Raw genomic sequence first — 18,256 nt, forward strand, 5'->3', positions numbered from 1 at the left:
GAGGAAAATGGCGCACAGCTGCAGTGCTGTGCGCTACCTTTAGAAGACTGAGGAGTCTTCTGCCGCCGATTCTGGACCTCTTCTTACTTCAGCATCTGCAAGGGGGCCGGCGGCAAGGCTCCGGTGACCATCCAGGCTGTACCTGTGATCGTCCCTCTGGAGCTAATGTCCAGTAGCCAAGAAGCCAATCCATCCTGCACGCAGGTGAGTTCACTTCTTCTCCCCTAAGTCCCTCGTTGCAGTGATCCTGTTGCCAGCAGGACTCACTGTAAAATAAAAAACCTAAGCTAAACTTTTCTAAGCAGCTCTTTAGGAGAGCCACCTAGATTGCACCCTTCTCGGCCGGGCACAAAAATCTAACTGGCTTGGAGGAGGGTCATAGGGGGAGGAGCCAGTGCACACCACCTGATCGGAAAGCTTTACTTTTGTGCCCTGTCTCCTGCGGAGCCGCTATTCCCCATGGTCCTTTCAGGAACCCCAGCATCCACTAGGACGATAGAGAAACAATATTCTTTCAATTTTCTCAAGGCTATCAGCCCCCCATCCGCAGCCCTTGGATGGGGGGGGGGGGGGGGGGGGGGGGGGACAGCCTCGTGCTTCACCCCTGGCCCTTGGGTGGCTGGGGGGGGGGGGGGGGACCCCTTGATTGAAGAGGTCCCCACTCCCCCAGGGTACCCCGGCCAGGGGTGACTAGTTGGATATTTAATACTACGGCCGCAGGGCGCTGTATAAAAGAGACCCCCGGCTGTGGCATTATCTGTCCAGCTAGTGGAGCCCGATGCTGGTGTAAAAAATACGGGGGACCCCTACTCTTTTTGTCCCCCGTATTTTTTGCACCAGGCGCAGAGCCCGGTGCTGGTTTTAAAAATACGGGGGATCCCCTGTCATTTTTCCCCCCGGATTTTTAGAACCAGGACCGGCTCGAAGAGCCCGAGGCTGGTTATGCTTAGGAGGGGGGACCCCACGCAAATTTTTTTCTGATTTTTACCATTCCATTTAAAAAAAATAATAATAATAATAATAATAATAATAATAATAATAATATTTTTAAAAATATATAAATAATACTTGTGCCTCCAAAATAGACAAACCAAGTACCTAATCCCTTCTAATATAAATAGATATGCTATTACCAATAAAAAAAACACCAAAAAAAAAACATGTTTTAAAAAAATGTTATTAGATTGAAAATTACGAATTTACTGTCTAAAAGCACTGTTGTCGAATTTCCAAACTTCAATTGAATATACTTTTGGCGAATTGCCGCATTTGTACCATTGCAGAAATGTCGAATTTGACAAATGTCGAATTTCAAAAAGTCGAATTTGGAAAGTCCGTTTTTTTGACGGAAAGTACTGAACTACATTGTCGATTTTTTTGGGGGGGGCGAAAATGTACCATTTTTCGACATTTTCGGGAATTCGACCGCAATTGCATATACCCCTATAAACTTTTACTCCATGCTAAACAACTGGTCACACCAAATCATTGAGCTTTAGTGGGAGATAAAGACTTTAAGTATCCACCAGATGTGGATACGTGGTCTGTGGCTAGAGGAAGGATCCCTAGGTCTTCTTCCTCCTCACACATAAAAGATCTACTATAGATGGTATCTAGGTAATCGGTTATAGAAAATGTATGGCTCTGCCTCAGACCAGTGTTGGAGGGGATATGGCAGCGATTTTCAACCGCTGTGCCGCGGCACACTAGTGTGCCGTGAGCGATATCTAGGTGTGCTGCCGCCAGTCAGAGATGCTCCCCGCCGCTGCCCGCCAGACAGAACCAGATAGCCGGCGCCCGCCGCAATCAATAGCCGGCTCGGGCAGCGCTGTGCTGTGTGCACTTCCGCGTACGTGACCTATGAGTCATGCACGCGGAAGAGCACACTGCACAGCGCTGCCCGAGCCGGGTATTGATTGCGGCGGGCGGCAGCTCTCTAATTGGCCACGTCTCATTCCTGCCTGCAGTGCCTGCTCGCCCGCTCACTGGCCTCTCCACGTCGCATTCCTGCCTGGAGCTCCCGTCCGTCCACTGGCCACTGCAGCTTCTCCATCTGTGCTGCCATCACAGCATTACAGCTGCAGGTTTTAAATTTAAAATAAAAAATGTATTTATTTATGTAAGCAATGTTTGGAATCACTGGGGGGGAGGGGGGGGGGGGGGATGTGAACAGCAGGGATTATTATTGGGGGCAGTGAGTGCAATTACTGGGGGGACAGTGTGTGGTAGAATTACTACGGGAACAGTGTGTGGCATTATTAAGGAATAGATAAGTTTTACTGACAAACGGGATGTTGGCTGTCAGTATACAGACAGCGGCATCCCGTCTGTTTAATTACTGTGGGGGCCAATGTGGTTTTTTTTCCCAGTCGTGCACTGATGGTGTGCCTTGGCAATTTAAAAATCTTATGAGTGTGCCACGAGTTGAAAAAGGTTGAAAATCACTGGGATATGGCAATAAGTTTTGTTATTTTTTTGTTTTTTTTAACAAATCTGGTGGTCCTGCTCAGATAGCTCAATTTTGGCATGGGGTTGCTCATCTTCTCTCTGAAGTTCTTAAAATTAACCAAATCACTAAACATGCAGACAAGCTTTATAGGCAAATCCTGAATGCAGGTAGATCAGCGATTGCAAAATATGCAGCTTGTTTTTACGCATTACAGGCAATGAGAAACCAAGTTTTTTTTTTTAAATGAGCGGGTCCCAGAGGACGCACTGTCACTCACTGACCTGTGTGCGCCTCAGCCAATAGGAATCCTTAGTCTGTCTCTACATCAAATTGCCGCCAGCACTGTCTCCCCATGGAATGCAGCCTGGTACATATCTCCCTGCCAGTGGGCAACTTCAGACTGAGTGTGAGTGAGCAGATGCTCAGAGTAGCAGCAGCGGGCACCGAACAGTTGTGTGGCAGCAGCTTCCTCCCTGGCGAGTCTGTGATTATGGTGAAGATGACCCCGATACCCTGGCAGCATATTAAGAAGGCGGACTCAGTATGAAAGTGGCTCTGGCAGCACCTGGAGAACTATACAAGGAGGTGGGAATACTGTGGCTGCACTCCCTCAGAGAATTTAAGTGCAAGCGGATAGCAGGTGGGGGTTTGGTATGTGCTGTGGCAGTGCTGCTAATATGGTGTAGAAGCTCTGGGTGGTAAGCAGGGAGATGGGAATACCAATGCGGCTAAAAAAAACCATTGCAAACCATGTGGTGTGGCGGGGTGAGGGGAGTGCAGCTGCTACTACTAATATAAGACGCTACCTACTCTTACACCCTCCCTAACACCAGCGCTGCCTGCTGCTTTCCACGTAGCACTGCCACAACTGCTTTCCGTCACCCCCAACAATATCTTATGGTCCTCCGGCAGCAGAGAAGGAGCCTGATTTTTTGAAGTGAGGGGTCCATGGGAGCATCCACAATATTTAGCTCAGCGCAATCACTGTATATGATTGATTGCTGGACACTGGAAACCCATAAACTCCTTCCTGCCTACAACACCTAAATAAAATATGCAACATGGAGTCCATGGAGAAAATTTCTGCTTATTTGCATAATGCCTCAAATTTCTCTAGGCTTGGTGTGACTAGTTTGTATACACGTCTAAGTCCAGTCCTAGGGGAGGGAGGAGAAAAACCTGAATATTTCCTGGTTAGGTGATGAGGGGTAGACATTGATTTTTTTCTTAAAAGTGACCAGGCTTCAACAAGCCCCTCTATATTATATTGTGTATAATCAGTCAACAAAAGAGAAAACAGTAAGTGAACAAATACATTTTAAAATAACCAGTTTGACAGAAGGTTTACGTCACTAGTGTACTATTGTGGAACCATGCTTCTTTAACTACTTTACGCCTGGATTCCTGCTGACCCCCATTCCTCACCCCAGATGAAAAGACAACTCCTGTCAAATCCATCCAAGATAAAAAGGAAAAAAAGAAAGAAGAAAAAAAAAAGAAGAATCTCTGCTTGCCATACGAGAACATTCCAAACAAAGACCAGAAGATATAAAAAAAAAAAATAAGAATTTACTCACCGGTAATTCCATTTCTCGTAGTCCGTAGTGGATGCTGGGAACTCCGTAAGGACCATGGGGAAGAGATGGGCTCCGCAGGAGACTGGGCACTCTAAAAGAAAGATTAGGTCCTATCTGGTGTGCACTGGCTCCTCCCTCTATGCCCCTCCTCCAGACCTCAGTTAAGGAAACTGTGCCCGGAAGAGCTGACACAACAAGGAAAGGATTTGGAATCCAGGGTAAGACTCATACCAGCCACACCAATCACACTGTACAACTTGTGATAACCATACCCAGTTAACAGTATGAACAACAACTGAGCATCAGTAACAGATGGCTCATAACAATAACCCTTTAGTTAAGCAATAACTATATACATGTATTGCAGAGAGTCCGCACTTGGGACGGGCGCCCAGCATCCACTACGGACTACGAGAAATAGAATTACCGGTGAGTAAATTCTTATTTTCTCTGACGTCCTAGTGGATGCTGGGAACTCCGTAAGGACCATGGGGATTATACCAAAGCTCCCAAACGGGCGTGAGAGTGCGGATGACTCTGCAGCACCGAATGAGCAAAGGCAAGGTCCTCCTCAGCCAGGGTATCAAACTTGTAGAACTTAACAAATGTCTTTGAACCCGACCAAGTAGCAGCTCGGCAAAGCTGTAAAGCCGAGACCCCTCGGGCAGCCGCCCAAGAAGAGCCCACCTAACTTGTGGAATGGGCTTTTACTGATTTAGGCTGCGGTAACCCTGCCGCAGAATGAGCTTGCTGAATCGTGTTACAGATCCAGCGCGCAATAGTTTGCTTTGAAGCCGAGCACCCAGTTTGTTGGGTGCATGCAGGATAATAGGATTTTGGTACTTACCAGGTAAATCCTTTTCTTTGAATCCATAGGGGGCACTGGAGTACTCTTGGGATATGGACGGCTTCCACAGGAAGTAGGCACTGAATAAATTAATTTTGGAACTATACCTCCCCTCCATATCCCTGTGTACCTCAGTGTTTTTTACTGAGCCGAACAGGAGCGATAGAGAGGTTGACAATGGAGCATTACATATAACATAACGGACAACAATAAAGTTGACCCAACATTACTGAGAACTAAACAGTTGACACCATAACTTGTTAATCTGAACCAGTCGGTGAAAGTGTGTTACCATAAGATCTACTGAACCTACCCCAAACCAGGTAAACTGCTCTGGGTGGGCGTCCAGTGCCCCCTATGGATTCAAAGAAAAGGATTTACCTGGTAAGTACCAAAATCCTATTTTCTTTTTCATCCACTAGGGGTCACTGGAGTACTCTTGGGACGTACCAAAGTTTCCCCCGCGGGCGGGAGAGCTGTTTGGCACCTGTAACACTAGGCGGCCAAAGCTAGATGCTGATGCCGCAAACGTATCAAACTTGTAGAGGCGCACAAACGTGTGCACCGAAGACCATGTAGCCGCCCGGCAAAGCTGTGTCGTAGAAGCTCCACGACTCGCTGACCATGATGTTCCCACAGCACGTGTGGAATGAGCTGTTATTGATGCAGGCGGCTGTAACCTAGCATGAAGGTAAGTCTGATGTATGGTCACTTTAATCCAACTGGATAAGGTCTGCCTAGAAGCTGGCCAACCCATCTTGGCAGCATCATAGAGAGCAAACAACGTATCCGTCTTACGAACGGTCGACGTTCGGGATACATAAATGCGTAATGCGCGTACCACATCCAACCTACCAGAGTCTCCTGTTAACATAGGAACTACTATTGGTTGATTGATGTGAAAGGATGACACAACCTTTGGTAGAAAAGCAGAATTCGCTCGGAATTCCGCTCTGTCATCATGAAACACTAAATACGGTGGTTTGCACGACAAAGCACCCAATCTGAAACACGCCTTGCTGACGCTAAGGCTAAAAGAAACATTATTTTCCCAAGTGAGAAATTTAATATCCACTTGTTGTAAGGGTTCATAATAAAAAGACTAACAAATCTAAAACCAGATTCAAGTCTTATGGCGCAGTAGGTAGAGTGAATGGAGGCTGAACTCTGAGGATACCCTGCATAAAAGGTGTGAACCGACGGCAATAGGGCCAATCTACTATGAAAATAAATGGACAACGCCGATATCCGCACTTTTAGTGTGGATAAACTCAGACCTCTATCTAACCTAGGCACGCCAAATTCTGTAATAATGAGCTGCCGTAACCGGCTTCCTAGCTCGTAACATGGTTGGAATACCCGATTCTGGAATGCCCTCTCTTCTTAAGAGGGCTGTCTCAACAGCCACCCCGTCAAACGCGGCCGCGCTAAATCGGGTAAAAGGAACGGACCCTGCTGTAACAGGTCAGAACGTAGTGGGAGCGGCCAAAGACCGACTGCGAGTAGACCGCGGAGATCCGAGAACCAAGCTCTCCGAGGCCAAAGAGGCGCCACTAGTATAACTGTGACGGACCCTCCTTTGATCCGTTTTAGCCTCAGAGGGAGCAGCGGAAACGGTGGAAATAGATACGCGAGACTGTATGGCCACGCGATTGTGAGAGCATCCACCGCCACTGCCTTTGGATCTCTCGTTCTGGACACGACCTAGGGCGTTTGATGATTGTGGCGAGATGCCATCAGGTCCACCTGCGGGTAACTCCACTTCTGGACCAGCATGTGAAATACTTCTGGATTTAATGCCCATTCTCCTGGATGAAAATTCAGACGGCTGAGATAATCCGCCTCCCAGTTGTCCACTCCCGGAATGACTACTGCCGACAATATCATTTGGTGATACTCGGCCCAATAGAGGATTCAAGCTACAGATGTGACTGCTTACATCTTTGCTTTTTTTTTTTTCTTTTTTTTTTTACAAATTTGGCACAACATGCAAAACACAGCTAAACTGTTTTTCATGAGAAGTGAGTGGATGAATTTTAAAATTTTTGTTTGCCATAAAAGAATATGTATAAAGTAACATATTAAGGCAGCAAATTAAGAAAAAAACCACAAGACATGACTAAATCTCTGAGTATATAGCATGCAAAACCGTGCCATACATGACGGGACACAGCAAAGATGCATGTGGACACATCTGTACCTCCCGCATTGCCATACGGTTTTTCGTTCCTCCTTGTTTGTTGATGTATGCGACTGCTGTCGCATTGTCTGACTGCACCTGAACAGCCTGAGCCTGCAGCCTGTGCACTGCTTATAGTAGCGCATTGTAAATTGCCCAGAGTTCCAGGACATTTATAGACAGCAATCTTTCGTGATCCGCCCAGAGACCCTGGAGCTGATAATTTTGAACTACAGCTCCCCAACCTCTGAGACTTGCATCCGCCGTGAGAATTATCCAATTCCAGGCACCGAACCGTTTCCTGCGGTTAGATTCTGTACTTTGAGCCACCAGAGTAGAGACTCTCTGGCCCTTGGAGACAACCTCACTTCTGCAGTAAATCTGCAGATGCGAGCCCGACCACTGTGCGAACACATCCAATTGAAAAGGACGTGAGTGAAGTCCTCCGAACTGAAGCGCTTCGAAAGCCGCCACCATTGTCTAATAGGCGAATGCACAAGTGAACCGAGACTGTGCGTGGCTTGAGCACTAATTGTACCAGATGACGAATGACCTGTACTTTCTGTTCGGGTATGTAAATTCTTTGATTTACCGTATTGAGAATCATACCTAGGAATTGAAGTCGTTGAGACGGAATCATTCAGGAATTCGCGTAGACAATGGTAGGAAATCAGATTTTCCTCCCCACTTGGTCTGCGATCTATCTCGTTTGGAATCCGACTCCGCCTGTTAGGAACGTAGCCAAAGTGGACGTTATGCGCTACTAGCGAAGCTGAAAACGCAAGAACCAACTGCCAACGTCCAAATAAGCTGTAGGCAGCAAGAAGTGTAAGGTGGTCTTTATTTAGGGCAAACCTGAACTGGAATGCCCTGCCACTACAGCCTTGTTACCTCAAACCCTTACCAAAGCAGGGCGAAGCAACAGCCCTACTGCTGTGTAGGGTATACTCCGATATGTAGTAAAACACCCAATAAATGCAATTGTCTCTGATTGGAAATTGTTCAGCCTTCGCTGAGAACCTGACGTACTGGCCTGGTGCTATGAGGGCTGGCGGCAAATCGACCGCAACAATGTAACTGAAACTGTCTGTGCAGTCTTTACGCAGAGTACAAACCACTATACGATCACGGCAACTTAAACGAGCCAGGTAGGAGACGAACCTACAATCTTGTTATGCATAGTCAGATGCGTTATACATTGCGCCACTGGCCCAGATTCGTATTTGTCCGACACACTGTGTGACCGACTCTGCAGCGAAGCTGCTTGTTTGATTATGCATAAATGCATATAGCAGAGGATAGTTTCAATCTGCCTACCTCTGGGTTATGGGCCCAGCATGCTTCCATTGCAGTACTCTGCTGCACATGTAAGTGCAAGAGATCATGTACTCCAACCAGTAAGTACACCACGGAAGTAACGTGTGTATAAACCTGCATTACCGTGCATGTGGTTACCAGCAATAGTGAATCTTCCTGTAGAGTCATGCTGTACAAAAACAATTAATAAATTAAACTCCTAACAACACCCCGCTCCTCCAGAGTCTAAGTGTTGTAGGGCAGCAACTTCCGAGAAAGAACCAGGAAGTAACATTAAAAGAAAAAAATTGTCCTACCATGGATTTTTTTATTTTTTTTTTTAAAACACCTGTTAAACCAGGATCTGAACCAGTGTCCATGCAAACACAATGTTCACTGTGGCTGGAAAGCCTAACCACTTGGCTACAGAGCCACCTGTAAAAACAATAAGCAAAGCTGCTGCGGTGTGGCCATGTTTTGCAGTGCTCAACAGATAGTGTTAATAAGCACTGAGTGCTGACCAATTATTCTTGCTTACTGCAAAATAGACTTTTAATGTCAGCATATTATATATATATATATATATATATATATATATATATACACACACACACACACACATATATACATATATACACACACACATACATTTTTTTTATAATAATATCAAAACACAGTGCAACATCCAATTGAGGATACAACCATCATCCACAAACACATGTATGCTAAGCCATATAGAAGCATTTCCAATGTACTCACTGAGGAAACCCATGGCCAATAATGTACTGAGACTGTTAACACTATCTGGTGTAAAGACAGTAGTTGAACCCAGGATTCGAACCAATGACCCTGCAAGCAGCATCTACACTGTTGGCGGGAAGCCTAACCAGTAGGCTACAGAGTCTCCCTGATACACAGGTATAACACATTTTTACAAGTCTGAAACTAAATGTGACCTCGCACAGGCTTAAAACCTGAGATGACTGCTGCTTGACCACAGCTTAGTTAATGGGCCCTTCTAGTGGCCGGCGCCGGGAGCGCGCTCTGGAGAGCTATCCTGACTGTAAAACCTATGGTAGGTTTATATTGATAGTGTAAGGCCAAACTGAGCTATTTTTTAACAGTTTAAACCAGCATGTATTAGTATGCAATCTAGTTGGATCACCAGTTTCCCCCAGATGGCAAAACAGTATGCAACCCTGCTTAGCTTCCAAGCTCAGATGAGTTTGGGCGTATCCAGTGTGGTGTGGCTGTAGAATAAAAATACCTACAGCACCTTGTACTCCCAGGTGGCTAATCAGGCCCAACACTGCTTAGCTTCCAAAATCAGATGAGATTGGGCGTATCCAGTGTGGGGTGGCCAAGTGAATTAAGCCAAAGCTGCTGCAGGTGAGTGAACTTACACGGCTCCACAGATACTGTTTTATAAGCACCATGTGCTGACCAATTGTTATAACATATCTTACTTTACAACAAATGAACAAAGCCAGTATTTGGCTGCCACAATCCTGATTCAGATTTGCAGTCTTTAGGATAATATCATTATAAACAGTTATGATATAAATAATTATGTATATCCATGTTTTAGACATGGCAGGGAAACTGCTTATTAGTAATTGCTGGTGTCTTACTCATGCAGACAGACAATACTCAAAACAAAGACAGACAACTTGCACGACTCAGTAAATAGCACTAAGGTGTCTCTATAAATATATATCTGGCTAAGTGCAGTGCACGCCAGCCATATGCCTGCTCCCAAATTCCCCTTAACACCCCTGCGCCTTCAATGGAGGAGAGATGTAACACAGGAAATTCTGGAAATACAACAGGAAACGTGGTTAATCTTGTTTTAACAAAGACTTCATAGCCTTTTGTAATACATATGCAGCGCTGCTGTATTCCCTTATCAATAAGAGTTGAATCATGAGATTTTATCCAGTGACCCTGACATTTCTGTGTGCAGGGAACATCACTGTGGCAGCAAAGTTACTCACTAGGCTAAGAAACCTGCCTTTTGACTCTCATTTGTGTCCCCCCCCATGCTCCGTATACCGTTCTCTCTACACGGAGCCGGGCTATGGTGGAGAGGGAGCCCGAAGCGGCATCGAGGGCCTGGGCCACACACACACACACACACACACACACACACACACACACAGACAGTATCACAGAGGGGCGGCAGCGTGAGCTGACCGCCCCGTTCAACATACCTGGACCCTGTGGTGAGGGCTATGACGGGGCTTCTCTGTAAGTTCCGTCCAGCCTTTACTGCAGGTTTTAGTCCTGCAGGTGGTAGTGAGGGAGCTCTTTTTAGAGAGGTCCGACACCCACAGCTGCTAAAGCAGCCTTCACTTATCCCGGACCCACGCCTATTGGAAGGGGGGAAGGGATGTGGTAAATCGTTGAAAAAAAGAAAAACTTAGAAAAAAATCCAATGAAATGTGGACCTCTGTGGCAGCAAAGCCACAAGCCTACTAACTGTCCTCAACTCTGCCCTGTCCATATGAAAGATCAGATATGGGCTTTTACATGACAAAGCCGCCAATTCTGACACACGCCTAGCTGAAGCTAAGGCCAACAGCATGACCACCTTCCATGTGAGATACTTTAGCTCCACGGTCTTAAGTGGCTCAAACCAATGTGATTTCAGGAAATCCAACACAACGTTAAGATCCCAAGGTGCCACCGGAGGCACAAAAGGGGGCTGAATATGCAGCACTCCCTTAGCAAACGTCTGAACTTCAGGCAGTGAAGCCAGTTCTTTTTGAAAGAAAATAGATAGGGACGAAATCTGGACCTTTATGGACCCCAATTTTAGGCCCATAGTCACCCCTGACTGTAGGAAGTGCAGAAATCGACCCAGCTGGAATTCCTCTGTTGGGGCCTTCCTGGCTTCACACCAAGCAACATATTTCCGCCATATGCGGTGATAATGCTTTGCTGTCACATCCTTCCTAGCTTTTATCAGCGTAGGAATCACTTCATCCGGAATACCCTTTTTCGTTAGGATCCGGCGTTCAACCGCCATGCCGTCAAACGCAGCCGCGGTAAGTCTTGGAACAGACAGGGCCCCTGCTGCAACAGGTCCTGTCTGAAAGGCAGAGGCCATGGGTCCTCTGAGATCATTTCTTGTAGTTCTGGGTACCAAGTTCTTCTTGGCCAATCCGGAACGATGAGTATAGTTCTTACTCCTCTCTTTCTTACTATCCTCAGTACCTTGGGTATGAGAGGAAGAGGAGGGAACACATAAACCGACTGGTACACCCACGGTGTCACTAGTGCGTCCACAGCTATCGCCTGAGGGTCCCGTGACCTGGCGCAATATTTTTTTAGCTTTTTGTTGAGGCGGGACGCCATCATGTTCTGTGGCAGTTCCCAACGATTTACAATCTGTGTGAAGACTTCTTGATGAAGTCCCCACTCTCCCGGGTGGAGGTCGTGCCTGCTGAGGAAGTCTGCTTCCCAGTTGTCCACTCCCGGAATGAACACTGCTGACAGTGCTAGCACGTGATTCTCCGCCCATCGAAGAATCCTTGTGGCTTCTGCCATTGCCATCCTGCTTCTTGTGCCGCCCTGGCGGTTTACATGGGCGACCGCCGTGATGTTGTCTGACTGAATCAGTACCGATTGGTTTTGAAGCAGGGGCTCTGCTTGACTCAGGGCGTTGTAGATGGCCCTTAGTTCCAGTATATTTATGTGTAGAGAAGTCTCCAGACTTGACCGCTGTCCTTGGAAGTTTCTTCCCTGTGTGACTGCCCCCCAGCCTCGGAGGCTTGCATCCGTGGTCACCAGGACCCAGTCCTGTATGCCGAACCTGCGTCCCTCGAGAAGATGAGCACTCTGCAGCCACCACAGCAGAGACACCCTGGCCCTTGGGGACAGGGTGATCAACCGATGCATCTGAAGATGCGATCCGGACCATTTGTCCAACAGATCCCACTGGAACCTGCCGAAGGGAATTGCTTCGTAAGAAGCCACCATCTTTCCCAGGACTCACGTGCAGTGATGCACTGACACCTGTTTTGGTTTCAGGAGGTCCCTGACCAGAGGTGACAATTCCTGGGCCTTCTCCTCCGGGAGAAACACCTTCTTCTGTTCTGTGTCCAGAATCATTCCCAGGAAAAGCAGACGCATCGTAGGAATCAGCTGCGACTTTGGGATATTCAGAATCCAGCCGTGCTGTTGCAACACTTACTGAGAGAGTGCTACGCTGACCAACAACTGCTCTTTGGACCTCGCCTTTATGAGGAGATCGTCCAAGTACGGGATAATTATAACTCCCTTTCTTCGAAGGAGTATCATCATTTCGGCCATTACCTTGGTAAATATTCTCGGAGCCGTGGAGAGACCAAACGGCAACGTCTGGAATTGGTAATGACAGTTCTGTACCACAAACCTGAGGTACTCCTGGTGAGGTGGGTTAATGGGGACATGCAAGTAAGCATCCTTGATGTCCAGCGACACCATAAAATCCCCCTCTTCCAGGCTTGCAATAACCGCCCTGAGCGATTCCATTTTGAACTTGAACTTCTTTATATAAGTGTTCAAGGATTTTAAATTTAGAATGGGTCTCACCGAACCGTCCGGTTTCGGTACCACAAACATTATGGAATAGTAACCCCTTCCCTGTTGAAGGAGGGGGACCTTAATTATCACCTGCTGGAGGTACAGCTTGTGAATTGCCGCCAGTACTATCTCCCTTTCCCTGGGAGGAGCTGGCAAGGCTGATTTGAGGTAACGGCGAGGGGGAGTCGCCTCGAACTCCAGCTTGTATCCCTGAGATACAATTTGTACAGCCCAGAGATCCACTTGTGAGCGAACCCACTGGTTGCTGAAGTTTCGGAGACGCGCCCCCACCGCACCTGGCTCCGCCAGTGGAGCCCCAACGTCATGCGGTGGACTTAGTGGAAGCAGGGGAGGATTTTTGTTCCTGGGAACTGGCTGCCTGGTGCAGCTTCTTACCTCTACCCCTGCCTCTGGCCAGAAAGGATGCGCCTCTGGCCAGAAAGGATGCGCCTCTGACCCGCTTGCCTTTCTGAGGCCGAAAGGACTGCATTTGATAATACGGTGCTTTCTTAGGCTGTGAGGGAACCTGAGGTAAAAAAGTCGACTTCCCAGCTGTTGCTGTGGATACGAGGTCCGAGAGACCGTCCCCAAACAATTCCTCACCCTTATAAGGCAAAACCTCCATGTGTTTTTTAGAATCAGCATCACCTGTCCACTGCCGAGTCCATAATACTCTCCTGGCAGAAACGGACATTGCATTAATTCTAGATGCCAGCAGGCAAATGTCCCTCTGGGCATCCCGCATATATAAGACGACGTCTTTTATATGTTCCATGGTTAGCAAAATAGTATCCCTGTCTAGGGAATCAATGTTGTCTGACAGGGTATCAGTCCATGCTGCTGCTGCAGCACTACACATCCAGGCTGAAGCAATAGCAGGTCTCAGTAGAGTACCAGAGTGTGTATACACAGACTTCAGGATAGCTTCCTGCTTTCTATCCGCAGGCTCCTTTAGGGCGGCCGTATCCTGAGACGGCAGTGCCACCCTTTTAGATAAGCGTGTGAGCGCCTTGTCCACCCTAGGGGATGTTTCCCAACGTAACCTATCCGTTGGCGGGAAAGGGTACGCCATCAGTAACCTCTTAGAAATAACTAGTTTCTTATCAGGGGAACTCCACGCTTCTTCACACAAATCATTTAATTCATCAGATGGGGGAAAAGTCACTGGCTGCTTTTTCTCCCCAAACATAATACCCCTCTTGGTGGTAACCGGGTTAACGTCAGAAATGTGCAATACATCTTTCATTGCAGTAATCATGCATCGGATGGCCTTTATAGACTGTACATTTGTCTCATCCTCATCTACACTGGAGTCAGACTCCGTGTCAACATCTGTGTCTACCATCTGAGTCAGAGGGCGTTTATGAGCCCCTGGCGGCCTCTGAGTCGCCTGGGCAGGCGCGGGCTGAGACCCCGGCTGTCCCAAGGCTGCTGCGTCATCGAACCTTTTATGTAAGGAGTTGACACTGTCGGTTAAGACCTTCCACATATCCATCCAATCAGGTGTCGGCCCCGTCGGGGGCGACACCACACTAATCTGCCCCTGCTCCGCCTCCACGTAACCCTCCTCATCAAACATGTCGACACAGCCGTACCGACACACCGCACACACACAGGGAATGCTCTGACTGAGGACAGGACCCCACAAAGTCCTTTGGGGAGACAGAGAGAGAGTATGCCAGCACACACCACAGCGCTATATAACACAGGGATGTACACTATAATAAGTGATTTTTCCCAATAGCGGCTTACTTATCTTATTTGCGCCTAAATTTAAGTGCCCCCCCTCTCTTTTTTACCCTTCTTGTATCCAGATACTGCAGGGGTGAGCCTGGGGAGCTGCTTCCAGCGGAACTGTGAAGGGAAAATGGCGCTGGTGTGCTGAGGAAGAAGGCCCCGCCCCCTCAGCGGCGGGCTTCTGTCCCACGTTTTGTGTGACTTAATGGCGTGGGTTTGCACACATATACAGTGCCAAACTGTATTATGTGTATAATTTGCCAAAAGGTATTATAATTGCTGCCCAGGGCGTCCCCCCCCCCCTCCCCCAGCGCCCTGCACCCTACAGTGACCGGAGTGTGTGGTGTGCTGGGGGAGCAATGGCGCACAGCTGCAGTGTTGTGCGCTACCTTAATGAAGACCGGAGTCTTCAGCCACCGTTTTCGTCGTTCTCTTCCGTCTTCTGGCTCTGCAAGGGGGACGGCGGCGCGGCTCCGGGAACGGACGATCGAGGTCAGGCCCTGTGTTCGAACCCTGTGGAGCTAATGGTGTCCAGTAGCCTAAGAAGCACAAGCTAGCTGCAAGCAGGTAGGTTTGCTTCTCTCCCCTCAGTCCCACGTAGCAGTGAGTCTGTTGCCAGCAGATCGATCTGAAAATAAAAAACCTAACAAATACTATATTTTCTAGCAAGCTCAGGAGAGCCCACTAGGTGCATCCAGCTCTGGCCGGGCACAGATTCTAACTGCGGTCTGGAGGAGGGGCATAGAGGGAGGAGCCAGTGCACACCAGATAGTACCTAATCTTTCTTTTAGAGTGCCCAGTCTCCTGCGGTGCCAGTCTATTCCCCATGGTCCTTACGGAGTTCCCAGCATCCACTAGGACGTCAGAGAAATAAAAAAAACACATACTCACTGGACACCTTAAAGTTCAATATATGGGGGAAACCTTTAAATACTGTGAAAAGCAATAATAAAAGAATGAAAACACAAGCTGCTATACAAACCACCAATGATTATGTACCTTTAGCAGCAAAACAAAAGTCTGACGTTTAATAAACTAACCTTTTTTTCAGACTTTTTTACACTCCCTTCAGTGTCGTCTTCACATTGTGGGATATCCTCATCACATAAGGGCTGGTAAACAAAAATAAAAAATACATTATTTTCTAAAATGCTCCCTAGCGTGGGAAAAAAACAAACAAGCAATTTACAATTACAACATAAAACTAAAAGAAATGTTGGTTTGGAGGTGGGAAAATCAAAAGGAGTTCAATGGTCCTTTAAAAAAAAAAAAATGTGGCAGATAACTATAGCTGGGCATACATGTGCAGATAAAATGTTATTTTATCTGGCATCCTTACACACTGCAGTTATCGTGGTCATACAGAGAAATATATGGCCTCCTTGTAAAGAAACAAAAGGGCATACACTGCCCGATGAGGCAAACTTTCATCTTAGAAAATATCACATCGGATGAACGGGCTGGACGATCTGGCAAGCCCGAATGATCGATATTCTCAGGTCAGTCAATCACATACACTGTACAATTCCCTGGCCAATCTGCCATTACTGGAAGGATTGGACAGATAATGGTCGAGTGAATACCCAAGCAAGGAATGTCTTCCAAACAAGTCTCTTGCCAAACTCCTTCACTGCTGGGGGTTTTCACTTTAGTGCAGAGGACATTTTTTCACATTTGTGTCAATAAGCAATACCAAACACAAATGATACCTTCATTTTTTCCCCAAGACAATTTGTATTTTCAGAACTCTGCACCCCTTGTACAGAATACCCCCAACCAACAATTTGTGACAAAAAGAAGCACGTCGACATTTGACCCGGTGTCCTCTAACAACTCTATCAAGACGTTCACGCACATGATGGATGACTCTGCGCAAAAATACGTCCACTCACAACCTACGCAACATTATAATCTCAGCCATCAGGAATACACAGCTTTACAGAAATTGTCTTCATATCATGACATCGTAGTGCTCCCCGCATATAAGGGGGGCGCCATAGTAATTCAGAATCTAGAAGAGTATATGGCCGAAATCGGGCGTCAACTCGCTGATGAGGTTTATCAAAAACTGCCGGGGGACCCTACAATACAATATCAATCTGAGTTACAAGAGATCTTACAGGAAGCGCAAGCACATGGCTCACTAGATAGTAAAATCTTTAAAGCTTTACAACAACTTTTTCCGGTGAGCCCTATTCTGTACACTGTCCCCAAGATTCATAAAAGTCTAACTCACCCACCAGGACGACCTATAATCTTGGCCCGCGACTCATTATATAATCCAATTTCTATGTACTTTGACTGCATCCTTCAACCGCATGTCACTAAACAACCAACATTAATTAAGATTTTACTTACCGATAAATCTATTTCTCGTAGTCCGTAGAGGATGCTGGGGACTCCGTAAGGACCATGGGGAGAGAAGGGCTCCGCAGGAGACATGGGCACTTTAAGAAAGAATTTAGTTCCTGGTGTGCACTGGCTCCTCCCTCTCTGCCCCTCCTCCAAACCTCAGTTAGAGAACTGTGCCCAGAGGAGATGGACAGTACGAGGAAAGGATTTTTGTTAATCCAAGGGCAAGATTCATACCAGCCACACCAATCACACCGTATGACTTGTGATAACAATCCAGTAAACAGTATGACAATAACATTGCATTAGTTCACGCCCGATGCAACAATAACGTAACCCTTATTGAAGCAATAACTATATACAAGTATTGCAGAAGAAGTCCGCACTTGGGACGGGCGCCCAGAATCCTCTACGGACTACGAGAAATAGATTTACCGGTAAGTAAAATCTTAATTTCTCTAACGTCCTAGAGGATGCTGGGGACTCCATAAGGACCATGGGGATTATACCAAAGCTCCCAAACGGGCGGGAGAGTGCGGATGACTCTGCAGCACCGATTGAGCAAACATGAGGTCCTCCTCAGCCAGGGTATCAAACTTGTAGAATTTTGCAAAGGTGTTTGTACCCGACCAAGTAGCAGCTCGACACAGCTGTAGTGCCGAGACCCCTCGGGCAGCCGCCCATGAAGAGCCCACTTTCCTAGTGAAATGGGCCTTGACCGATTTTGGTATCGGCAAACCAGCCGTAGAATGCGCTTGCTGAATCGTGTTACAGATCCAGCGAGCCAGAGTCTGCATTGAAGCATACAGAACATACAGTGCTTCTGTTTTTCGGACTCTAGCCGTCCTGGCTACATAAATCTTCAAAGCCCTGACCACATCAAGGGACCCGGAATCCTCTAAGTCCCGTGTAGCCACAGGCACCACAATAGGTTGGTTCATATGAAAGGATGAAACCACTTTTGGCAGGAACTGAGGACGAGTCCGCAATTCCGCTCTATCCATATGGAAAACCAGATAGGGGCTTTTGGGTGATAAAGCCGCTAATTCCGACACTCGCCTAGCCGAAGCTAGGGCTAATAACATGACCACCTTCCAAGTGAGATATTTCAACTCCACCGTTTTCAGTGGTTCAAACCAGTGTGACTTTAGGAAGTCCAAAACCACATTAAGGTCCCAAGGCGCCACCGGAGGCACAAACGGAGGCTGAATATGCAGTACTCCCTTAACAAAAGTCTGAACTTCTGGGAGAGA

General features: G+C 47.2%; 1 protein-coding gene across 4 annotated transcripts in view; it reads right to left on the reverse strand.

The window, feature by feature from the left end:
- The window catches only part of CLSPN (claspin), a 410,714-nt gene that overhangs the window by 280,726 nt on the left and 111,732 nt on the right, over window positions 1–18,256 (reverse strand). For all 4 annotated transcript variants that reach the window (XM_063954464.1, XM_063954465.1, XM_063954463.1 and 1 more), the window contains exon 5: window positions 15,692–15,763. In XM_063954464.1, the coding sequence (XP_063810534.1) occupies window positions 15,692–15,763 (72 nt within the window). The remainder of the gene's footprint in view (window positions 1–15,691; window positions 15,764–18,256) is intronic.

The sequence above is a fragment of the Pseudophryne corroboree genome, chromosome 2 (assembly GCF_028390025.1).
Source record: "Pseudophryne corroboree isolate aPseCor3 chromosome 2, aPseCor3.hap2, whole genome shotgun sequence".
NCBI classification, from domain to species: Eukaryota; Metazoa; Chordata; class Amphibia; order Anura; family Myobatrachidae; genus Pseudophryne; species Pseudophryne corroboree.